Raw genomic sequence first — 26768 nt, 5'->3', positions numbered from 1 at the left:
AATAAAATGGCCCCACCCAAGGTCTGGTGGTGATGGATGTGTGTTTGTCGTGCCCTAAATTTCAAAGAGATGGGATTCCTTGCTTATCCCGATCATATAATTGCCTTTGCTGGGTTAATGTGTTGAATTCATGTGAAGTTGACTCTGTTATCTTTCCCTTCAGCTGTATGATCACCACCTTGCTTTTGAATCAAATGAAGCACATTTCAGTAAGTTACAGTATTTACTGTCAGTTTTAATATTTAACTTGAGGGGTTTTAAATCACAACTAGGGTACTATAAACACAGGTTTATTTCTCAATTCACTTAAAAACATGGACACATCAAAAAATAAAATGCATATCAAATACATTTTTGAAAAACATGTATCTTAAAACAAAGTGCTTTATTTTAGGAGAATCAAATAAAAAGTATAGCTTCAGTTTCCCTTTTTCATCTTTTTTTATAAAGTCAATTTTACATCATAACTGTGTCAAACATTTATAACAGTCTGAGCACGTCTTTAAAATTGGACTACCTTAACACCTCCATCAGTAAATGGTTTCCTGTGTTTCCTGCCACGGTCTCTGAGCATTGAAGACAGATGGGTTTGAAACTCCAGTGGGAGGAATGAACATGATTAATATGTAAATTCTGGATTGAAGGCCTTATTTTCACTGTCAACTTTCTTTTTTTGGCACACAATGTGAAATTATTCCTAATTAATCTTTCTCTTCAATGCATTCATTGGCAGATAATTATTCTTGCCCTATTACTCTCTCCTACTTTCCAACTGTGACTCTGGCGCTCTCTCCTTTTCAGCTTATCTGACCAACCGACTTGTGAATGCACACTTCTCATTGGCTTTGAGCATATATGACTTGAGATGACAAACTAGTACTGTAAAAGCTAGAAACACTTTGCAGGTTAAAGTAGTAATGCTCAGTCAATGCTGAAATTCCCAATAAATAGGCCTGGGTCTGGCCTGGGTCCGGCCTCAGAGCGCTTACCACCACTTGGGGACCCCTGTTGTATATGATATACAGATGTCCACACGAAAATGTTCTGTCTTGTTCGATTTGGGAGTATGGGGGAGAAGTTAATGGTGAATTACCAAATTGTGTGCAGAGGGTTTATTTCTCCTCTGATTCTCACCTCATTGACCTTTTTTTGGCCTGGTGAGGGCACAGGACTGTGGTCAGTGCTGTCCACTTCACTGTCACTATTGCTGGCTTCACTATTGGCACTGGCACCACTAGCATGTCGTAGTTTCTTCTTCTCATCACGTCCTTGGTTCTGGTGTTTGTAGTGCAGCACTGCCTCAAAGTTCATCACTGCCCAGGCATGCCAGGCCTGCCGAAAGAGGGCACAAACTGGATTAGACTGGATTTCTAAGAGTTGGTGACTGGAAATTACTAACATTTGTTCATGATGTAATTTTCCAGTTTACTAAGGGACAGATGTCTCCCAAAGGGGTTTCATTTTTCTAATTCAAACATGTGAGTTTGATGTTTGCTCTGTTATGCAATCAGCTATTTAAGGCTAAAAGCTGAATGGAGCTGTTGGCGATGGGTATGGAGAGGGGAATGTGGGTATAGTGGCTTCATTGTAACCTGCAGCAAAGGCATGGGCAAGAAAAAGCAGTGAAACTCTCACTTCATAGCTTTGATGCATTAGAAATGGCACACAAGCATAGCTTAATAAGCACAATAAATGAACCACGCAGCCTTAAATCAAAACTAACTGACAATTTTACGCCCATTTTATACCCATAAAATTGGTCTAAAGGTTTCCAGGTGACGCATTGGTGCCAGGGCAAGCTCCTGCTGATGCAGCTGGGATTTTACTATGGCCAGAGAGAAGTGAAAGGTTAGGGCTGAAAGGGATGAACTGACCTTGTACCAGTTACGGTCATGCTCTGTGGAATGACTGTAATACTGCAGAACTTTGGGAATGGTGCTCTCATTAATCCCCTGCAGACTAAGTTGCCACTCTCCGAGCTTCAAGAAACATCTACATGGAGGAAAGGGAGAGACAGAGTGAGACAAAACAAGGCATTTTAACCAAGATTATCAGTTATTAGAATTAATCATTTACAATCAAAGCACAATTTCACACACCAACAACCACATGATTTCAGCTACTCTCATTACAGACATCATGGCAGACACTTGCACAAATGTGCTAAGTTAATTTTCGTTTGTTTTTGGTCAAATCAGAAGAGCTGCATGCTGACTTGTCATGAGTGGGCAGTGTAACTGCTAGTTTTCAGGGACATGAGTGAGTGAGTGATAGGCTTTTTTGTTTTCTGCACATGAGCTGTTAGTATGGGTGTGACAGTACACTAAAGTCAGTGAGAAATACACGTACCATTACACCCCTAACTGTTAACCTTCAGAAATTCAGTGAACTCATTACCTTTACCACTTCAACACTGAGACCAACAGAATTCAATGCTCCAATGTCCTCTATTTATAACTTGTAGCCGTTGTTGCCGCTAGGCAAAAATATGACGTGATTTTACTTAAACTTTCACAGGAGAAGTATAAAAAAATAAGCTTATAAGTAAGGACAAGGTTTCCTAATGAGGAGTTGGTGATGTAACTGGGTACACCCGAGGCATGTTCATTAAAAAGCAGTGACATAATCAGTAGAGTTGAAATATCACGACTGAACACAACAGAACCTTGATCTGCTGAAAGGCTGTGAGATCAAATCTGGAGAATTTCAATTATCCACACCTCTTTTCATTTAGGCTGTGTCATCTCCAAAGGGAACCTAGCTCTATCCATCATCCACAGATACACAGACGCTAACTACATGTATTTGGCAGGACCGAGACATATAATTCACATACAACTGCACTAAATAGAGGGAAAGTAGAAAGTAAAAGCAAATCACTGTTGACCCATCCATCAACCTAATATTGTTTTCAAAGCACCTCCAAAAAACTGTCTTTCATCATTACGTAATTTCTGCTGAGCACTTTTCCATGTGAGTGTGCACTTTGGGCTCTCAGGGTCTAAGCCAAACTGTTTCCGTAAGCAGTTAACAGTTTGAGCTTTTGGGGTGGCAGTAGGAGTAGGATGGGCTTTTAGAGACATTGGAACAAACTGTTTATTTAGGCAGGAGCAAGTGAGCAAGTAGAGAAACAGCAAATTTGCGGTGGATTCTTTGGCTTTGGCCATGTGATTGTGTGGATGTGTGCGCCTGACTGAGCAGTTCAGGTGTGCTCCATTCCACACAGCCAACCTGTATTCATGAAAGTGTGTCAGCACGTCTGGAGAGAACCCATCCTGACAGGTGTTTTTGCCAACACGCATTCTTCAGATGGCCAGAGCCACAGTCGAAGACACACATATGAACAAAAAAGCCCCTTCTGCCTGTTTTACCACTTTTGTGTTGGCATGGAGTCATTTTTAAAATTATCTAATCTAAAATTTGAATGTGAGGTTTTTAAAAATCGTTTTGTGTTTAAGATAGTTTGAACAGACTCAATACTGCTGCATGTGTTCACATCGTTAGGAGAGGTAAGAACAGTGGAGCTGAGAATCTGAAGAGGATCACAACTCCAGCTGGGAGAGGAGACACACTTAACGATACCTGTAGGCATGGTGCCATGTTTGGTTAGTGAAACAAGGCATTTAAGAAAGTGCGACCCCTCCATTATATATATATAATTATTATTTTTTTTTTTTTTTGCTTTGATACTCTGCAATATTGAGTGTAAATTGATGAGGGGAACATTTTATTTAAATGACTTTAGCATCAGGCTGCAACATAATAAAAGTGTTGTATCAGTATATTCTGAATGCACTCCCAGTAGCCATTTGGTACAGAACGCCAGAGGTCTGAGGTGGGAAATTCAGAGTATCTGGCCAGCTTTGAAAAAACACCAGAGGATGCCAGTTGACTATTAAAAGGTGCAATGCTCGTGGAAAAGAGGGAGAATGCACTGTACTTGCCCTGTGTTGACGAGATGAGGGCAGAAAGTACATGAAGTTACTTTTTCCTTTCCTCAGCATGTTGGTTTGTCCCCCCACAGTGAGCTCAAACAGGTGTTAAAAGGCAAAGCATATAATAATTCACTGGCAATAGGGAATTTGACTAACTGTGGATGAACTTCAGCTTGCTATCACTGATACCTGTGCATTGAGGAGATTAAATGGGGTACTTTAGGAGTATTAAATGTGCCATTTTAGTACTTACCTTTAATTTTGGTTATGTTGGTATTTCATTTATGCTTAAAGTTAATAGATGCTTTAAATACTGTGGTTGACTAAAGACAGTTGAGCATGCTTTCTGTATGGAGAATTTTTCTCTTGAAATACTCCTGCGAAATATCAGCTGATGACACATTCCACAGTTCTGAATATAATTCTGGCTTACATCTTTGTACTTTTTCATATTTTGCACATTTTATATTTATTTAGTTGTATATATTTTGATTATTTATCCTGTACATATATCTCTTATTTCTCATTCTCACTTCTACCTCGAAAGCACCTTGGAGCTGCACTCAAATCTTGTTGTAATGTATATTACATTGACAATAAAGTTGATTCTGATTCTGAGAATAGGGCTGGGTGATTTGGGGAGAATATTCATTCATTTATCATCGACTGTACTGCTTATCTGTTTCCAGGTCATGGCTGGAGTCAATCCCAGCTCACACCTGCACACCCTGGACAGGTCACAGAGACAGACAGAGACCAACAACCACTCACACCTACGGACAATTTAGAGTCACCAAGTAACCTAACACGTCTTTGAACGGTGGGAGGAAACCAGAGTACCCGGAGGAAACCCATGCAGGCACATGGAGAACATAGATATTGAGATTTGATTTGTCATTTAATTTTATGCTTTTGCAAATGTAGGTGGAGGTAGTATTCCCTCTGATGTGACTCCCAGTTATGACTCTGTCAAATGTCAGATAACTGAGTAATAAAAATGAGGAGAACGCAGTGCCTCCAGACATGGAGAGCACTTTCCAAAGGGTGACCTGATCTACTTCACTGAGACATGGCTCCATGAGGTCAGGTTTGGAGTCTATAAAGTCATGAGAGCAGACTGATAAAATGACATCTTACAAATCCATCAGCAAAGGACAGTGCATCCTATTTGGGCCAGTGATTCTCAAACTTTTCAAGCCCCACCTGCCCCCATTGCCTCAACAAATGCCAATGAAATACTTTGATTCATCCTCAACCGCTTATCTGTTTCCAAGTTGCAAGGTCACCCTGGACAAGTCACCAGTCCATCACAGAGCCAACACACAGAAAAGACAGAGACAAACAACCATTGACACACACACCTACGGACAATTTAGAGTCACCAATTAACAAAAACGTACATGTCTTTGGACGCTGGGAGGAAACTGGAGCACCCAGAGGAAACACACGGAGGCACCGGGAAAACATGCAAACTCCACACAGAAAGGCCCCAGGCCGGGAACCAAACCTGCAACCTTCTTATTGTGGGGCAACAGCGATAACCACTATGCTGCTGTGCCGCCCTTAATAAAATACGACAAGCTTAATATTTTTCACATTTAAGAATGTAACATCAAGTAGCATGATGTTTGATCTTCCCTACATTTAGGCTATTAATGATTTCTTTGTTGTCAATAAAGAAAGGTATTAACAGCGATATGCATGAAAAGGAAAATTTCCTCCAGTTTGTCGTGCCACCTTTCATGTCTCTATTCCCACCAGTGGGGTGCGCCTCTCAACTGCAGTATTTGACACTACATGGGCCACTCGATTCAAATTGCACGAGGGAGTATTTATTTTACTTCAGCATCTTTTAGACCATTTTATCTCTGCGGGACTTTGGACCAATAACCCTAATACTTCATCTAATATCTCTAATTGACTCCCAATTGGCTGTATACACAGCTGGCTGACGCCACTCCTGATTGGAGAAAGAGCTGAAGTGAGAGCACAAACTCTGTTACTTAGTATGACTGTCTTATGAGGTGCAAAGCCTTACTATAGCTCAGGGTCCATCCTGCTGCATAACGTATTTTATATATTGCAACCTTTGAAATTTGGTAATTGCAAATCAAAATGGCAAGTGTGTTTTTCGAAAAACTAGATTAGCCTTCACGACTCACTGTGATAAACAGTCCGGATTTTGCTAAATCTAGCAGGGTCAGATACCTGCTAGATATTGTAGAAATGTAAAGAGATAGACAGTTTTTTTTTCCCAGAAACTGGGAAAAAGCCAGTTTGGATTGGATTGGATTGGATTCCAATTAATAAAATAAAAATGTGGTCTATCATATGAAAACTAATGCTATGAGAAGTCACATTAAGTCAATAGTTCTACACCTCAATGCAACAATTACTTTGGCATGTGCTTTACTAATACATGGCCCAAGATCAAAGCCAATTACACCATTTAAAACTTTACTTTGGTTTTGGGCCCTCACTGAACAAAACTGATAAGGTCTGATAGTCTGAAGACATTTAGTATTCATTATATTCCGACCATAATGTCACATTTCATAGTGAAGCAAAGGTGCTGGCAGTAATATTAACAATAGCTCCATTTTCTTTCATGACAGTGAAACAGCGAGCCAGCAAGCATTTAGCTATCATTAATTTTATCGTTCACATTTGAGCTTTTATTACCGTTACGTTTTTGTCTTCTGTGAAAGTATCATATTAGATGGTAAGCTTCTGCTAACGTTTCTCTAAAGAGAAAAAGGCACACCTGGCCATCAGCTTGTGGACCTCCTGCTTGTGCTGTTGGTCCTCGGCTGCAATGGCATGCTGAGCCTGCTGCTGCATCCCTTGCACAAAATGCTGCATGTGTTGAAAGGCATCGATCTGGAGAGGTACAAAACAAAAACCAACAGCAGTTAAATGTTGATGTCAGTCAAAGAAATATATTTGTCTGTCAGCTTTGTACATGAAATCATTCAGTTAATTTTAAGAATGCAATTTGAGATTATTAGTTTTATGAGAGAATCCTTTCTTTTGACTGATTTGGCATGCATTCCACAGTATGTGAGGGCACAGGACTGTGCGTCCGACACAGTCATCGGCAGTACTGGGGCCCCACAGGAAACTGGCTCTGCTCCTCTTGACCTTTTATACTGCAGACTTCTCCCACAACGCACCCACCTGCTACCAGCAGAAGTTCTCTGAAGACTCTGCTATTGTCATCTTCATCACAAATAGGAACAACAAAGAGTACAGAAAGCTGATGCAGAACTTAGTGGACTGGTGCCAGCAGAAACACCTCCAGATTGACTCTGGGAAAACTGATGTTTTCAAGATTGTAGTGGATTTTGCAGGCGGGCCCAGTACCCCCGAAAACAGGTGAATATCCAGGGAATGGACACTGAGATGGTGACATCTTTCAATTTCCCGGGTCTTCAATTTATTAATAAACTGGACTGGTCAAATAACACACCAGCACTCTACAGGAAAAGTCAGAGCAGACGGAGTTGTCTGCTGGGGCAGCAGCATCTCAGTGGCAGACAAGAAGAAACTTGATAAACTGATCAAGAGGCAGCTCTGTCCTGGGATGATCCCTTGACTCACTGGAGAGGGATGAAGGGGGTGATAGATAAGTTCTCATTTTGATGAATGACTCTCACCCCCTGCAGGACACTTTTACAGAACAGGGGAGCTCATTCAGTGATAGGCTGCTCACACAAAGTGTGTAAAGGAACGCTATTGCAGGTCCTTCCTACCTTCAGTAGTCAGATTTCATTTCCCGTATGAATGATTAATAAAGGAATATCTTATTTTATCACCCTGCAGTCTTCCTTTTAAACATCAAAAGTATTGTAGTGATCTCAACTCATCTACTATGATCTATCCGTTATTTGAACTAGATTCAGAAAATGTGGTTTTCGATGGATGAAATGTATTAAATATAACATTAAATATAACAGTTGTAAAAGAATATTTGAACTTCACCTAAGACTGAGCTACATTTTTAAGCTAATGCATTACAAAGATAGAAGCATTTTAGGATTCACACAAAACCTGGATCATTTGTTTTTAGGGTGCATACAAAGTGACTTTCAACGAACTCTGCCATATGAAATCTCAGCAAACCACTTCTCATTTCACACGTCTCTCTCTTTTATCTGTTTTTAGTCTCGAATCTTTCAACAACGTTCCAAAATGCTATACTATCTACACCATGTAGTTGTTCACTGTGCCGTCTGCGTTTTGGTGCTGTGCTGGTATTGTGCAGTCAGATTTTTCAAAAAAATACAATGCATCATAAGAAGAGCATTGAGAAAGAACAAAGCCACAAGCATTTTGGTCAAGTAGCCATCAGATGTCTTACATGTCAACCTTTGTTAAATAAGTGTGCCAAGCATATTGACAAACATAAAGCAACAAAACAAAAAGTTTAGCAAAAATGCATAGGAATTGAGTAAAATGTAAATAGTACAAATGTTCCACCTGCAAAACAACAGTTTGTTTGCTCCTACCTTGCGGGTACTCTTCCACATGTACTTCATATAAGCGTAGGTTACGTGTGGGTGGGCTGTGGGCAGTGGGTGATCAAGTTGTTTAGAGGGGTCAACACCCAGAAGGAGCACAAGGGTCTTATGGGCAAGTGCCTGAAGGGAAGAGAGCAACAGAGGTGAAAGGGCAAATTAATGGTCAGATGGGTTTACAGTTCCCAAAGAATCCAGAAGGTCAGGGCGAAGGCTATTCCCAAGACAATAAAGGTTGGTTACACATCATTAATATTGCTTTAGGAGTAAGTCGTGAAAGAGTGCATAAGTAAACATTTAGGTTTATTTAAATGCTATATTCTTAAAGACAAAGGGGCAAAAAGTCTCCACCCGACACGGTACGCTGCAAGTCTCGGTGTGGTCATTTTTTCCAACCCCCTCATAATCACAATTCCTGCTGTTTGACTTTGGCCAAGCACACTCCATTTTTCAGGTTACATCACTGCTGGTGATTCTGTCATCCTAACTCTAACCCATGTGTGTGTGCTTAAACACAGTAAGTATGTAAGTAAGTGTAGATATATAGATAAACGTTTCCGTATGACAAAACGTATTTAATCAGCTGAGTTATTCCTTGTGAATTTTATGGGATTATAATAAATTACAGTTTGCATGATCAGGGTTGAACAAGGGGAAACTATGAGGCTTTGGACAAACGTCATGTTCTGGGTAATTTTATATTTTTAAATTGTTTCTTACAGTGTAGCAATACCTGAAGAGGCATTTTAACATTTACTGTAATTTAATGTGTCCAAATTCTCCTTTTAGCCCTTTCAGACTTAGTTTCCCCATTCCAAAGTGTATTAACATTTGAGACTGCCACAAAGACTTACCGAAGGCTGAAATTTTAAGATACCACACATTGCCATCTGCCATCTTTACAGCATTATCCAGATTAAAACATTTATGATTTTAATTTTTTTTTTTTTTTGTCTTTTGTACTATGTACTGACCAGACGTCCACTCTTGCCACAAAGGCTGGCATACTTCAGCCAGGTCCTCATGTCCTCATGGGGGCTGATGACCAGCGATCTGACCATCAGGATCCTCTGCCAGTCCTCCACGATACGTTGACACCCCTGGAAGGGATAACACAAGAGCAGCATGAGACAGATGTGTTAAACAAAGCATTCTTTTGTCGCTTCCTTCAAAGAGAGACATATACCCATTAAACTCCAAAGAACGAAAAGACATGAAAGACTGGTCAAGTTAAAACCCTCAGGGGTGATATAGCGATCAGTGTTCCCTGTGTTTAACATGCCCTCATGTGAATACAGGTTCACATGTCAGAAAAAGAAAGCCGACACACATACATCTGTATAGACCATTAGGCTGACTTTCTATCAGATATTTTTTTTTTTTTTTACATCCAGCTTCATGATCATGATACAACAGAGCTGCTGAGCCAGCCAGTACAAAGAATGTGCTGTACAATCCACTTTATATAATTTGAAGACCTACATAGACCATAATGTAATTGGTGTAAGTTGACTGTAATTGCACTGCTACATGGAGCAGGTGCATTGCAGTGCATTGCAGTGAATAGCAAGGAAAAACAATACATTTGATTCTTTTATGGGAACATGTAGTTAAGGTAAACCTTCCTAAAATGGCAAAACTTTGTTGGGCAAAGAGAATGAAAGTTGAGGCTGGAATTAAATAAAACAGGAGGAGTGGGAGGAGTCAAGATGATGTTGACATTTATTATAGCAGTTTAGTCTGGGTTAACAAAAAGAAATTACTGACAACTTTATGATTAACCACTTTAAGAAGTGAATGACCCCTTTAATTTCAGTGTATGATATTAAACTGCTAAAGTCAGTTATAGTTGGAAAATCCAGGTGTTATTAGTAGCACATTTTTTCTCACCATTTCTCAAAGAGGATGAAGTTGTAGATATCCATTATATAAAACTTATATAGAACACAGCATGCTTGGACCAAAAGTCTAGGAATACTTTTAATTAGCTATACAGTCACAGAGGACAGTAAGGGTGCTCTTTCATACAGCCTTTGCCATACGTCTGCTCCTTTAATGAGAGAAAATAAAAAGGAGAGGGACGTTAACTCCCTGACAGATGTTTTAAGTCAGACTCTAATAAATCATTAAAGAAAGAAGAAACCCGTCAGGTGCTCGGCACCAGCTTTGTTGTTGCCATTATGGTCCCAGTGTATTTGCTCAGGAAGACTCTTGTCGATTCCCCTGTAACCAACCCCCATTTTTTATGAATGGAACAAGTCAAGATGATCTAAAGCACCTTCATTTTACTGCTCAGGCATCTCGCTGCATGTATAATGCTTCCTGTTCAATGCTCAGTTTATGTTATAGAAGCCTTTGAAATGTCGCAAGGGAATTCATCAGTGTAGTTTGACAGCTAGACAATGTCACATTCACAAAAAGTGAGTAGTTGTGATGAGGACAGCAGGTTCTAATGCTGACTAATATGGAACAAAAGAACATACTTGTCATTTTCCTTGAAATTAATATATTGTTACTGATACTTTTTTATTGCAAGTCACAGATTATATAAATAATGGACAGTCACAAATTTTTGAAGGTGAATAATTTGCCTGGAATTATATCTGGCTTGGTCTACTTGTCTTGGTTTTATGGGGAAAAAAGTGTATGTGGTAAATTAAATTTGGTATAATACAGCATCTATAATTTGGAGAGTCAGGAATTGGACACAATATGTAAAAAATATTAATTCATCTGCAAAAATTAGATTTTCCCCTCAAAGTGCGCATAAATGACCAAGGCCTTTCAAACAATTACATTTTGATTCAGCTGTAAAATGTCCAATAAGAAAAAGGAGAACTTGAATGGAATTATCTGCAATCAGCTGGCCCTCAAATTCCAAAACTTTGGCAGGAAGCAAACATTTCTAAACCACCTGTGGATTTGTGGTTCTTCCACTTGTGCGTCTCATTCAACATAAACTCATGTACACTGTACTTTATTTAAGAACCATAACAATAATAATTGCAATAAGTCTAGTCAAACTGAAGGACTTTGGATAGGTTTACATGGAGAGTTGCACAAAACACAAAGGTCTTTTCACACTGGCAAATTGACAAAAAGCTTGATAAAAAGTTTGATTTGTAGCAGTCATAGTTTTTAGAATAGTCAGTCATCACAACCTGGAGAGTATTGATTTACAAATCCACTAACTGGATGTGCCAGCTCTCATTTCTGACCTTCAGTTAATGACAAAAACGATCACACCGTAGGAACCATGACTGAAGATAAGATCCTTTCGAAAGTGAACCTTTTTTCTAATCAATGCAACTAAGGTTGTGAGTGTGCATTTCAAATAGATTCGTTTGGAAAAACTGCAGGAACTTTTGGCTGCAAGTGAAGCACCTTTTATATTTACTTGCGTTCATTTCACACTTGCTCCAAGTAGCATAAATAACACAAGATCTAATTTTCACATCCCCTTTGAAACGATTCATACTTCAACATACAAACCAATGAGATGGTGAAGCCACAAGGTGGTATTACCATTTGTCTTTGACTGTATGAATGGTGCATGACTTGAAGTGTTTCCCATTAGTAACAGTAGCTTTCCCAACATCTGCTTTACATTCTACTTGCATTTGCGGTGCGTGTGCGCCTCCATACATCATGTGCTGTGGTTACCTGAAGTCGCTCCCACCATGTTTCCCTGATGATGTCCCTCCTCTCTGGCACCAGCTTGTACTGGATCACCTCCTCTAGCTCTGAGAGCATCTGGCAAGACACCATAGCCTAGGAAAGAAATGCACAGACACAAATTCATATCTCCACATTCACTATTATGTCATAGTTTACATTGCACAGATTGAGCTGTAGTCCCTTCTGTACTTCGTAAAAGATTCATTCAGGCTTTTAAATTGTAGATGAATTCAACAAGCCATTGGACCTTCTTCTTTTGTCAGAAAACTTTGGTCATCATCATTTGATGGTTTTGCTTCACATCTGACATTTGAAACAGCCAGCAAACTCTAGATGCGGGCAGAAGTGTGTTTTACTGTCAGTCTTCATGGTGACCACTGGAGCATTTTTTGCTCTAATGACTCTTCATGATTAATCTCTGTGAATCACTGGAACACTCCTGTTTTAAAGATTTAACTACCGATTGGAAATCTTTCTTGAGTAATTCAATGTAAATAGACCATAAAAAAGGAGCAGAGACCAATGGAGACACTAAAAATATTTATGATTTCGACTTTTAAAGAGGGTAGAGGAGAGCAATTTTTATAAATCATTTATTTATTATTTTTGCTGTAGCATAATCTTTGTGAATAAATGGAAATGATGAATAATATGAGGAATGAAACGATGGACTAAATATTTTGACTGACTCAAACAGAAACTTACCCCATATGCTCGACTATAGCTCTCTCCAGCCATGGCAGTCAGCTCAGCATCCAGGAGGTCTCTTGCTTTGTCAATACACTGCATTAAAAAAACATCTTAAATTTTAATAAAATCTGTGGCTGTATGATTTATCATGAATACAGCAATGATGATTAAACCACATGGTTCCTTCTCTAACCAAAACTCCTGAGAGGCCGCTTGACCTTCTGCCCACCCAAGAATAAGACCACAAAATATCCTATTCATTGAATTTGCATAATTTATATTTGCAGTAGCATTATTTCAGACGAGTATTGGTGTTTTTTATGCAGATTGCTCTCCTGATCCTGTTGCAGCTGTGGCTTACATGTGCCATACACACACAAACACACAGGCAGACAGACAGATAGAGGCGAGAGGGATGGAAAGTCCGATGACAGTAACCACTAAATCTGTAAGTAATGTTACCAAAAACAACATGGAGAGGAGTTGACCCCAAAGCAACCAGACCAAAATATCAAAGTTTTTCAAACATGTTGTACCCCTGGCCTTTACAGCACTAACTACTTTTCATTTCAGGCACTCTAATTTCACTTGTTCACATGTAATTTTACAATTTACTTATTCTATTCTATAAATTTTGTGTATTTATTTATCATATTGCATTGTTAATCCTGTTTTTTTTTGTTTTTCTTTTAACTACATCACACTCGCACTACATCGACAGCACCCTTAACCAGTAAACCCAGAAGAATCACTGTTTGCCAATCATCTTTTTATATGTTTGCCTCAAAGTGCCGCTGTTGATTACCTCTTAAATTTTCTGAAAAACATCAATATTGCTAGCAGTGGATTAACCCATTAGTAGAACTAAGATTTAGAGCAAACAAAAGCAGCAATTATATTTCTTCAACAATGTAAGGACAGCATGACCCTAAAATGACCACCATGACAGAATATCCCACTCTAAAAACATCTTGCATTGGGACCAGCTGAGATTGAACAAAAACACTTTGTACTAATGACCAAACGCCTGTTATTGCCTGCTGCTCACACCCTTTTGCTGCCAACAGTGACATACTGGTGTAATGACAACTAGGAGCCATGCTTGTGCAGCAAAATGGTCTGATGCTCTACTGAGTGCCAAGCATTTTATGACAAGGGATAAATTAACTGTTGAGGGCATTCGTGCAAAAGTTATGTAACTATGGTTGTGGATGTCAAATCAATTTTTTAACTTATCTAAACTGCAAAGTAATGAAGCAGAATTCAAAGTAAGGACTGTTTGTCCCTGTTTTGTTGTCATGCATTCCTGCAATGATCATGTGCTGAATTCTGAAGCAACTGTCAGAGCACCATACATCATAAATTAGCCTTGTTTTTAGGTGCATTACTGTATATCACTGGCTCATTTTTAAAACCCCAACTCTGTCAACCTTTCCTGCCAGGACAGCACTTTTTTTTTTTTTAATAATACTGAATATGCGTCATCATCAGTGAGAACTCCAAGGGGTGGAAAAACTGTAATAGAGACAGAGCAGATCCATTGCATTAAAAGAGGATACTGAAACAATACTACAAGTGCTGTGACAGAGTGTCTGATGATTTCTTGGTCTTCTGCAGACAGTGTTTTAGGGAACTGTTATTAGTGGGAGGGTGAGAAGAGGGAGGATGGCTGAGGAAGTTCTCTGAGGCCAGAACACACAGCTGTTTCAGACCCACTCCTACCAATTATTTTTTTCGTTGGGAGGGAGAGGAGGAATGGCGTGCCAAAGCACTTCTTCAGGCATGCACAACAACAGGAGGGTGGTGAGGATAAGGTGACAATGAGGCTGCTTCTTTACAGCCTCCACTCAGTTATGGTCCTGTTTACTCCTGAATTACTGTGCTGGGGCCTCATTGGAAATCTGCAGTCCAGACGACTCCTGATAAATGTACCGTCTAGCTTCTGGCACCACAAACAAACCATGACTTAATCTCCCATTCTCAAAAGGTACACTTGTGTAGGTCTAAGTGATATTACTTTATCATTACAGTGAGGTATGCAGGCCTCAGTGTGCATGGCTAGGGTTAGGGCCAAAGGAACCATTCAAGGAAACTTAAAACAAATCACAAACATGACCGAAGTCAGAGGGAGGGGCCGCGTTTGTAAAAACCTTAAGAGACACTCTGGAGTACTAGATACATCATGCACTGTGGCAGAGTAAACTGCTTTACTGCGGGGGGGGGGGGGGGGGGGGGGGGTACTGCTATATCCACACATCAGTGCTGAGACAGACCAGACAGATTTGTCAAGGAAAGAAACCTTAAACCGTTCACGCACATGCACACTGAGGCACACGTCTGGTCGTTGGGGGTATGCAGGGAGGAGAGCAAGAGCCCTATGGAACCAAAAGAACCCAAATTCGAGGATTACCAAACACATCTGGAACACTAGACTGAGCTCATATTGACATTTAAGATTTCACCCTCATGCCATCTGCTTTTAATTTCTCTCCATTCATTGAAAGTGACCTCATTGTCAGCAAGAGTTAAAAGTCTGACTTCCCTATTCAGCTGTCCTAGAGGACACACCTGGCCTCAATCTCCAAATTAGAGGGGGTAAGGAGGCTTGGAGGGGGGCAAAAAGGGCAAGTCTCTAAGGCATTGTTGTGAAAAGGGGAACTTCTGGGATGAGTCCAGGGAAATTAGAGGAGCAGGTGTTTACTGGTGTCAGAGTGAGAGCTTGTGTTTGTAAAATGTACTGGCATTCCCTGCTGAACTAATCCTTTTCCAAAGAGCATGATCTCATCAATGATCCATAATCATCAAATGAGGAAGAGACCACCTCCAAGAGACCTTGTTGACAGGCAGATAGAAGGACAATGGACTTCTACTTTGTTTGTGGCTAAAGACTGGGAAGATTTACAATTGAGGTTATATAACATTTCCACACTGAAGAGCAAACACACTGTTGAAAAAGAAAACTGGTATATTCTATTTCTTTAAATAAACTGCCTGTAAAAATGGGGGGAATTTGATCCTGACTGGAATGGCTGTAAAGCCATTTTTATGTTTCTTTACAGCGTTAGTTTCCAGTGATTTTATCTTTTCATACCTTGCTGTAAAGACTGATTGAAATTTCAGGAGCTGTGAGGCCAGGCTAATTCCCATGTGGCATGTCTTTATGACATATTTTCAAAAAAAAAAAAGAAAAAAGAAAAGAACTTTTGTGCATTGAATGGGACAGAAGGTTCTCCACTGAGAGTAGTTATAACCTACCTGCTGAGCCAATGAGAAGAGGTCCTGATGCAGGGCTAGCACTGCTCTATAAAAGGCCCCATCATGTGTATCTCTTGGGATCATACATGTGTACTCCTCCATGCTGTCCCAGTGCCCTGAAGAAACAGAGATATGGTAAAGGCACAAGGGCAGGCTAAGAAAGCTTGTAATAATGAGTGGAACATTTAGTTTAATGTGTCTTGTGCTGAAAATATACTGGATAAGTAGCAAAACTTGTGTTTTCACACCAGCCGCATGCCTGCTTCCTGTCTGTTACATCGATGTGCAATCGTGCACATTACATTTGCAGAGTATTTGAGTTCTGGATATATATATGCTGATTTGGTACCATCTCCTGGTTTGCAATTGAGTTTCAAAAGCCTAAGCCACAGAACATGACCCTCTAAGGTCACTTCTCCAGTGTGGTCCCTGTTTTTCGTAAACAATTGCACACTACAATAAGTCTTTGTTATGACTGGATGACATTCCCATCTGGTTATGAGTGACTTGGCAAAAACTGTGGTTGTTTTCATTGCTGCTCTGTTTGATTGCACTGTTGTACTGATTCACACAGGGCAAAGGCAACTTCATGATTTTGCACAGATTTTTAGTATAGCACATTCAATTTTAATTGAAAGTCATTAATTTGTCCCACAGCAGGGAAATTGCAATTAATGTCTATAATTAGCATATTCTCTTTTTGTTCTGTTTTCATGATGATGATTATGAATTGTTCAGTATTTGAGTGGTTACCTAGACCCCAGGCGGCAGCAGCAGCCATACGAGCCATTTTGGCTTGGGTTTCCTCGCTCACCAGTGTCCACTCCTCACAGCACTGCTGGTGCAACTGCCCCCTGAAAAACAGATGGTCAAAAAGCACAACCGGATTTGTTTAGTAAGGTGTTTAGAGCTTTGACTTCTGTTAAGTCCCAGGGTATATTCATAAAAAATGTCTTGTTCCATATTAAGAAACTCAGATTCCTTTTCAATCAGGTAACACTCACCTTGCCCTTACACCACAATCACTTTAAATCTGTTTCATTTGTTTGTTTTGTTACCTTTTTCTTAAAATTTTATTTTATTTAGATTTTTTTGGGTTTGTCCCCAGTCAGCCAGCTCCCTTCCCATGGTCTGGGGGCGGCTGAGTGAGGCTTTCCCCCCCTTCCTAAAACTAATTGATTGAACAAAAAAAGATAAATTCATAATTCTTTACCCAAACAAACCAACCTCCTCCCATTGGGCCTGGGGGTTGTTTATGATGGGTGAAAGCAGGAGGCGACCCCAATCAACTGGCTCCCTCCCCAGGGTCTGGGGGCGGTTGAGTGAGGTGTTACCCCTGCCTTTAACACATACTAAAGAATCACAAAAACCTGACAAAGATAAACTTAATTTAATGTTTCAATGTTAATTTTATTTTTCAATTGTTGAGTCCAATCCCCTCGATGATCTCACTTCTGTACATTTCCCTACTCCAGCTGTTTTCAAGCCATCTCCCATTTTTTGCCCTTCAACACACTCACTTATGTTACGCAGCTGGTAGAATCATACAAAACAATGCATACACGCACGTGCACACATATTTACACTGCCCTTCAACACCTTCAACATATAATGTGAAAATAAATGTGAAGAACTACTAGTTCTTGCTTGTCTCTGTTTTGAAAGACGATTACTGTCTATAATATTTACATTAACTACTAACAAGCCACTTGAGCTTGACAGTAATGTGTAAGAAGTATTTTGCCAACCTTGAATTATGTTTTTTAATTCCATCTGAAAATCCTCAGTTAATCAGTGCATCACATGATATCTTTGAGCTAGGTGAATAGTGTTGGCATTTTACAGCTAAATAAGGATGATTCTTACAGGAAATTTAAAAAATATATATTTTTTTTAGAACTTCATGCATGAAACTCACTGAAACTTTACTTTCTGATGTCCCAGCATGATTTTACAACAATGGTAATTTAAGCGTTATGTAAAAAGAACTGCACTGCTTTTACAACTTGTCTGAGGTGATGCTAATATTCTGATCTTTGTTTTCAACAGATATAGTAACACTCCTTCAGTCCACGTCTGAATGATAATGCATACAAGCCAAGACACAAAATCTCTCATCCTGTGCCAAAGATCAACCAAAGAACTTGATTATATTACATCTGCCATAATTTATTCTTAATCTCTCATCATTGTATCATCCCACAACAGTCTGTTACTATCAAGTATCCCAGCAAAAAGATGTATGTTCCTGTTGGAGTCATGTTCCCCTAATCAAGACTAATTCCTCATTTACAAAAATCAGTGCTGCATTGTCGAGGAGCTCAAACCCACAGCATATGTTTTACAGGCAGGATGCTGGAGCAAACATTGATGAGAGAGAGGAAAGCAGGTTTGGAAAAAAGCCCTTGCAAGCTGCCAGGCTATTGAATAACATAAAAAAAGAAGCACTAAAAGCTCCAGTTCACTGGGCGTACAAGAGTCTGGGGCAGACAAACGCAAAGTCCAGAGGAAGGAAGAACATCAGGTATTTGATGACTCAGCAGACAATCTTTCACATCTCTGGAATTTCAATTGAAAAGTTGTTAAACTCAATCCTGTGCTTTAAAGATTTATTTTGCAATGTGATGAGGTTTTCAAGGTACACTACCCAGCACCAGCCCTCTCACAGGTATTTTCACTTGTGTCTGATTATCTCTCTCCTCGGGACTATGTCCCCGTTTGCCAATTGTGCTCAACTGACATCTCCATCACTCCCTTTTGGTACCCCTTCAAAAAAGGACAGAATCCACATGCTTGTAAAAGTAGTAATGATGTGTGCAGATATTTTGATGTATCATTGCTGAAAATGTGGAGGTGAAATTAATTCCAATAACAATTCCTCAAATCCATCAAGCCTTCAGTGACAATATCTCAGCTGTAGAATAAGCTTATTCGGATGGAATAGCTTTGGTGAAAGCCCTAATTCCAAGTATCTGTAAAGGAAAATCACACTAACATACTTGCATCGTACTATAAAGACACAGCCAGTGCTGTACACTTGGAAAAGCCAACCTGGTATTTCACAGTAATATTTTAGTTATTTTATAAAAATCTACTGTTTTCCAAGAACATCACAACTTTTTGCATTTGAATATACTTCTTATGTATTAGTATGCATGCACCTTGGAAGCTGTTATTTTAGAATATACGTTTTATATTATTTGCTATTCGTGACAAAACTTTTTTTAGAACCATAAGTAATGCATTGTTGCATCACTTACAGTGAAATATCAGTACATACAAGCGATGCAATCTGATAAAGGCCTTTATGAGACAGGCCTCCTTTGCAGAAAGGGCTGTATGCGTGAGTTTGTGCGACAAAAAGCAGCATTGGAAAAATATAACTGCTCCGCTTTTTAGCAGCTTGATATGGGACTTAACAGATGCAAGAGATCAAATCTTCAAATTATAAATAAACCAGTACAATCCCAATGTAAAATTGAGTGTATCTAAACACAAATTTTCCATGTGCTAACTGCCAAAGTGGAAAATAGTCATTACTTGAAACTAAACTATCAAGTGTTTACCTTCACAAGAGTTTACTTATTCAGCCCTACTTCACAGAGCCAGTTTAACTCTGCACTCTGCATTTCTGAACTGCAGTTTAGCCATCTCTCTCAGCAGTTTTGAATTAGCACATAGAGAACCAGTTCTATGCTCGTACAATTTTACAGAAAACAAAGTCCACTTAACAGTCATATAATTTCCAACTATTACCCCATCCCCAAGACAAAAGACACAAACCTCTCCATCAGAATCATATTCATAGAAAATTATATAATTATCATTATTTTTTAGGTGTTTTGGGCTTCTTGTTATTTTCTTTTTCCGCCAAAAGTGCTCTTTGAAGGGGACTGACTGTTACAGAGTTTAGCCTTGAGGTTTCATTGGCGTAGCAGCTCCTCTCACTTACATTTCCCAGTAAAATTATAACTCAGAGAAACAGTTTCCTCCCATGCTGCTCTCGCATCAAAGACCTAATGTCAAGACTCATTAGAAAGAGTCTGCACTTGCACATTGAACAGATAAGATGTGGGAAATGGAAAAAGTTGCAGTAAGACAAACTGAAACACTCTCTAAGTCAAGCCAAAGTTAAAAACCAAAGAAACCAGTGTGTGCTCACTATTTTGGCACTTCAGTGGATCTCATTAAAATAAGAAGCCCAGGGCACTGTGTGTTAGTATTAAAATAAATGTATGCTAAATTTAATACAGTCACCTTATATTGAAAATACTGGCTCTATTTTCAGTGTTTATATATGAAACTATGTATCAATAACTTTGAGACTAGAAAGCAGAGACACTGGTTTGAATAAGTTGGTCTGGTCCTACTGTATTCATAACAGCAATAAGTAATAGCATACCATTCTCCCAGGGCTTCTAAGCAGCGCATCCTGCCCAAGATGAGCTCTGGATCCTCTTTGTTCAAGTCTATCTTCTTGTCATATGACACCAGGGCATCTTCCCACTCATGCAGCTTCTCATACCAGGTGGCTTGGATTTCCTGAAGGAAAAAAGAGAGGAACATCAGATATATAGATGTAAGACTTTTTAGAACTACACAATGTGCCATGTGCTATTTTAACAAATTAAATTGAAGTAAAAATAAAAGAATTGCATTTATCCATTTGTGTTCAGAACGTGTGTGTACATATATCTATTTGTTACAACCGTTTCTTAAGTTCAGACATTTAGCAGACAACGAGACCTTGCATCCACCTACAGTAAAGCTTTCCAAATGCTCACGTCATAAACAGGGTTCCTGGAAGTGCACAGTGCAACCCTTTTCACTTTTACCATGGTTTTACAGAGCAACATAAATGCACTTCAAAGGTAAAAGGAATCCTAATGACTGGGAAACACAAGTGAATGCTTTCTATTAGGAAACATGGGATACCTAATCTTTACATTAGGTATTTCGACTCCACCTTGGCTCTTGGATTTGGATTTTGTGACAGCTGTGGATTGTGGATCCTATGAATTTCCATGTTTTACATTTTTACACTACACAGCAGAATCTCACTTTCACTTTCTTTTCCATTTGGCTGCATAGTGTATTTTATTTGTATGGAATTTAAATCAATAGTATTAATTAGCATTGTTTCCCAGTATGTCTCGTGTGTTCCTTAATATGTTGTTCTTATATGTTTATTTTCAATGCTAGATGTTGATCTAACTATATAACTTGAAACTTGTCGTTTTTATTTTTCTAACAATAATAAATTCAACATCATGTTCACTTAAAGTTGGTATAGAATGGTTATGGTGGAACACCTTCAGGTTGTAGCTAAACAATATATGTAACCAGAGCCTGTCCTTAGATTGTATTTGTTTTTTAAAGAGAGTGAGACAAATCAGAAGAGAAAATGCTCTCGCCCTCCTATGTAATTGCTATGGAAAATTAAAGTGAGGTGCATTGAATGTCTGCTGTTAAACAGTAATTCAATATCTACAGAGAAGTTAATATCAGACAGGCAGAGCTGTCCATATAAACAGCATTGGCGCCTGCCATATAGACATGACATGACTTTCAAATCCACACAAAGCAATCCAAAATAGTTTTTATAGATCTATAGACTACAGATTAGAGGGTGACATAAAAGGTGTGCAAATCTGTAATAAAATCCAAATCCTCTCAATTAGACGACAAAGTCCATAATTCTGCTCCCTGTCCTTGGCTACTGAACAGCCTAACAGATGGTTTTCCACGTGCTGCGCATTAAGAACAGGGTGTTCTAGGGGTATGTGTCTCAAATGACACCCATCCTCATGTTAAGCTGTTTGTATTGAGGATAAGATACCATGGGGAAAAGTATATGCAGACCCAAAAAAAAAAAAAAAAAACACGTGTAAAAAGGTCTCAGTTAATGTGCTCTAACGCAAAAAACACTGTTGGAAAATGAGTGTGAAGACTTATAAATTCAATGTGGCAAACATGTTTTAGTTCCAGACAGTTACAACTGCAGCCATTCATTAATTTTCTACTGGGCCTTGTCAAGTTAGCACAATATTACACACATACTCAAGTTATTCTACTCACTTGAATGTATTAAACTGATCATCGAAAGATCATCGAATGATGCTGAACAGGGTTTGAGCCAAGTTTAACATTTCTGATCAACTTTTGCTTTATTGCTTTTTTGACAAAAGCCCAAAGCAGTGGCACATCATCTGTGCCAGTGTGGTCATGTGACTGAATGAAAAGAGGAGGCGTTTCTTTCTCCCAGGGTGAGATGCAATCATTAAGATCTTTCTTTTTTGATTAGAAGGGAAAAAAAAAAAAAAAACTCAAAACAAAATGGACTCACCAGCTCGCCAAAATGTTTCATGGCATACTCCAGCACCCCAGAGGCAGCTTCTGGCTGCTGTAGTTTATTGTTGATGCTGCAGGACAGGACGATAAGAGAGACAAACAAAATCTATAAGATTACATTTTAGATGCTTGGTGTGTTTTTATGAGAGCAATGTGCAGCTGTAGGTATGAATGTAATTAAAAGATTGGCAAAACGTTTAAGATAAACTACACAGGAGGTCCAGCTGTAAAGGCATGAACAATGGCTACCATAGTGTTCAGCCAAACATCCGAAATTTTCACATGAAATAACAAAGTAACAAAGAACTCTGCTATATTTAAACTGGTGGTAAACTGTATAGGAGTTAAAAATAATAAATAATAATAATATATAAAATAATAATATAATTAAAATAAAATATAGTAGCTTTAGAACGTATTCCCACTTTGGACACCATACAGTGACATAGACTTCGTCATAAATGGATGAAGATGCAGGTTTTTTAGTCGTTACTATACAGCAAATTATGAAAAAAGGACTTCACTAACAGGTTCATGCTCTTCCTCCAGATCTTACTCATTGTTTTTGCTGCCAACAAACCGGTAGGAATTTGTGGTATAGAGTCATGTCGAAAGAACTAACTTCAAAATGGGAATGGCTATCTAAATTCTATTTATTCTTTGTATATTAAATGGTCTTAGGCTTAAAGACTAAAAGAAGATGTTAAGATATTTTGCTAAAATTTCACCCTTACCTAAAACTAACATTTCACAGGCATTGCAGCAAGTACAGCCTTCATCTCTCTCCCTTGAGAGATCACATTATTTTTGTTCTCTCTACAGGAGTCCACATAGATGACTTTGACAAACCGGTAGGAATTGGTGGTATAGAGTCAGAGTTGTGACATCTTATCAGCTTCCTGAGCATAAATAGAATATTACTTGCCCACACCAAGCCAAAGTCCGAAAATGGGGCACTTTGGTGCTTTTCTTTGGTGCTAGGTGGCAAGTGCGTTCATTTGTGCATCTCTATTCCTTCTAAAGATATATTCTCCAGAAAAGTAATCACCCAATGCTCCGAGGTATTCATACCATTCAGCGAGGTACTCATACCATTCAGCGAGGTACTCATACCATTCAGCCACACTGCCACCACATCTGGAAACACTCACATGAACCACGATTCTATTATAATTCCCCCACTGCAAAACCCGTGTGCAGCCACGGGAAAATCATCCGTAAAATATAGTGTTTGAAGAGTACTGGTATGCAGTGGAGCTTCTGAGGACAGCGGGAAAAAAGGAATGGAGTATACTTGAGGACATTTGTCAGAGACTTGGTTTGGCCCAGCGTAGAGGCCAGGAAATGTGATGAAATAACACAGCATGTGGTCATGCCAAATCTTAGCAGGTTGCTGCTGTAGACCTGCCTGGTGACAGGCAGAATAACAAATAATCACAACAGGAGCCATCTTGTACGTAGTTGGGCCTACATAACTGCAACTGCAAGTAACTCAATGACCTTTCTGTTTTCAGAGACTCAATGATTTTGGCTGTTTTCATTTTTTTCAACACAAATAAAATCCAGACTTAAAATTTGACTTGAGTCATTTTGCATTTCTGCAATAAGGTGGTTTTAAGAAAGACTTTTTGGCAATGTGCATATGCAGCAATACCCTTTTCTCTCCTGATACCACGTGGTGATACCATGGCGTATTTAAGATAGCATAATTTTTGCACACACGCGCAAAACACGTACTGTTTTAAGATAATGAGTGAACATACAGATTTGAATCTGATTTTGGCCAATAATAACCCTGCAGATGTTCTAAAGTGCTCTGAAATTGAAACTGGTGTTACAAAAGCATTGTCCACAATGGATATACTGTAAGACTTAGAGACCTGAGGGAAATGAAAGGAGACAGAGTGAGACTGCAATGCAACATGTGCTATTTTTGGTAAGGAAGAATTTATCTGTCCTGATAGAGTGCCCTGCACTTTTCTATCAACAGATTACATAATTATTGCTCAGTTTTCAACATACACAGCTACCATCAATTAATCAGACTGATAATGATGATATCAGGTAAGTTTTGTATAGTTTTTATAGATACTGAAAAAGATCGCAAATTATTGCTTGCAATTAAATAAAATCATTTTCAAATACAAAATGAAGAAAATTGCAAAGCACTCATGTCCCAACACACAGGCTGACAAGGTATGTTAAAGCCACCCAGATGTGGTTTTATCTGAGGAGACGAATCGGAATAAGGGCCTTCTCTCCTGTGGACCCTGGAGATTTCATTGTCCCTCAGTTGAATCCATCTGGCTGCCAGTTCCAAGCACACATAGTCTAAACATATCCAGATGACAAGGCTCACATAACTTTCCCCACAAGTAAAATCTCCATCAAACTATTAGCAAGCAGAAAACGTCTTCAGAATATTGTCAAGTAAGTATCACTTCCTAACTGCAACATTCCTGTGATTCGGATGGAGAAGTCAGCGAAAAGAACTTGAGCTTAGGTTTTTATCAACTGTGTAACTGCCGTGGTTTATTAGATTTTTCCATGAAATTTAGCTGATGTGCTGTGTGTCCTCATTGAGATTTCTTTGTCATTTCATTCCAAACCAATAACAACATGCGGTTGTTTTCCACCAGCGCTAAGAAGGGTAGATTCTCGACATCGCATAAAATTAAGGAAACTAAATAGCTGCAGAGAAAAATTAAATGAAATATTTTACACAACAAATCCAGACCCTACACTGACATTAGCCACATCTTTGGCCAAATACAGAAAGAGGAGTTTTGTCTTTCTGATTTCTTTATGACTAAGAATTTTTATTGCTTCTTGTATTACAAAAGCAGAGCACTGAGATTGAAATATCTATCGGAGGCATAATTTCATCAGAGATGCTGACTGAAACTTTCAGCTGGGGCCTAGGTTCAGGCGTGCTGCTAAATTCAAGACAGAAGCGAACAAATCATTTCACTCACATTGCTCAAGAGTGTATCTAAAATCACTTATCGCATCGCAAAGTCTAAAGCCACGAGGCTGCATTTGATTTTGATTAATCAAAACCATTCAGGCATGATTACCGTGGGCCAGAAAGTAACATAAGAGAGTAAATGTGTATATTTTCTGTTTGAATGTTAAACTCACAAATCCCCATGAAAGGAAACCACCCTCTACTACAGTAAAATCATGTCCACTCCTAATTTTAACTCTTATAAAACAGCTTGGATGAGGAGAAGCTAACAGAACGAGGGAGGAAAAATGTCTGACTTTTCTATATTACCTAACCTACCTTGATTAAGAAGATATATCCTTTGCCTTTTATTATTCATTGGCCTTTTTTCTGCCAAGTGTTGCCTCCACTTCCTCGTGTCGAAAGAACTAACTTCAAAATGGGAATGGCTATCAAAATTTTATTTCTTCTTTGTAAATTAAATAGTTTTAGGCTTAAAGACTAAAAGAAGATGCAAATATTTTTTGCTAAATTTTCACTCTTAACTAAAACTACAAGTACAGCGTTCATTTCTCTCCAGTTCCACAGTTTCTAGCAGCCCAGATACTTTGACATTGTTGCTCTCCACCACAGAATGGTCAGAAACACTGGCATTACAAAAGTAATAATTGTAAACTTTAATTTTACACTCCGAAGCAAAATATTCAGAAAACTCTAAAACAGTTCTCCACTGTGATACCTAATATATATTGTCCTTGGATGATCACAAAATTTTAAAACTGTCCAATTCAACAACAGATCATAACATACAGACTTGAAATGGCCACAAAGGGAATTAACTCGTCACTTTACCAGAGAAAAAAAGCTGCCAGTATAAATGATAAAATAATACAGTTGACAGCTTGTTTTGATTGAATGTTACTGAAGGTGTCTATTTGGATCTTGTCAATGTGATTAAATCTTTATGTGTTACAACCCAAAACTGCAACCACTTAGCTAGTCCATTAAAGTCAAAGATATTTCCCACCACTCTGCCTTTCATTTGCAGAACTACGTGCACAGTGGAAAAATGACAAAGGCTCTCTGACGCTTCTCTGGGCTACATGCTGCAGGAACTGTTCATTTGTGGGGCAGCCAAAATGCAATCAACAACATTTGTAGACAGAGGGAACCCAACCATTTACCACCTTGTAGGCGTTCTTTCCATTGTGCAAGCTTCGTCTTCACAAAGTACAGATGAGAAATGGGTGAAGTCAGAACTTTGATGACAACAATCACTACCCTGTTTCAATCTACCACTGTCTCTGAGAAAAACATTATCTATAGCAAAAGGGCATTAGAAGGCCATTTTAAGAAGGCAAAAGAAAATTAATAAGATTAGCTCATGTTAAAAAT

General features: G+C 38.9%; 1 protein-coding gene across 1 annotated transcript in view; it reads right to left on the bottom strand.

The window, feature by feature from the left end:
• mtor (mechanistic target of rapamycin kinase) overlaps positions 1–26768 on the bottom strand; it is a 76447-nt gene that overhangs the window by 10385 nt on the left and 39294 nt on the right. The window contains exons 29-39 of the mRNA XM_029505757.1: positions 22422–22497; positions 20478–20617; positions 16829–16929; positions 16076–16191; positions 12836–12913; positions 12116–12223; positions 9427–9552; positions 8444–8575; positions 6700–6815; positions 1875–1992; positions 1135–1332 (exon numbers count right to left, since the gene is read on the bottom strand). Coding sequence (XP_029361617.1) covers positions 1135–1332; positions 1875–1992; positions 6700–6815; positions 8444–8575; positions 9427–9552; positions 12116–12223; positions 12836–12913; positions 16076–16191; positions 16829–16929; positions 20478–20617; positions 22422–22497 — 1309 coding nt within the window. The remainder of the gene's footprint in view (positions 1–1134; positions 1333–1874; positions 1993–6699; positions 6816–8443; positions 8576–9426; positions 9553–12115; positions 12224–12835; positions 12914–16075; positions 16192–16828; positions 16930–20477; positions 20618–22421; positions 22498–26768) is intronic.

The sequence above is a fragment of the Echeneis naucrates genome, chromosome 7 (genome assembly GCF_900963305.1).
Source record: "Echeneis naucrates chromosome 7, fEcheNa1.1, whole genome shotgun sequence".
Taxonomy (NCBI): Eukaryota; Metazoa; Chordata; class Actinopteri; order Carangiformes; family Echeneidae; genus Echeneis; species Echeneis naucrates.
Note: the sequence above shows the minus strand (reverse complement) of the source record. Positions and strands in the feature narration are given on the sequence as shown.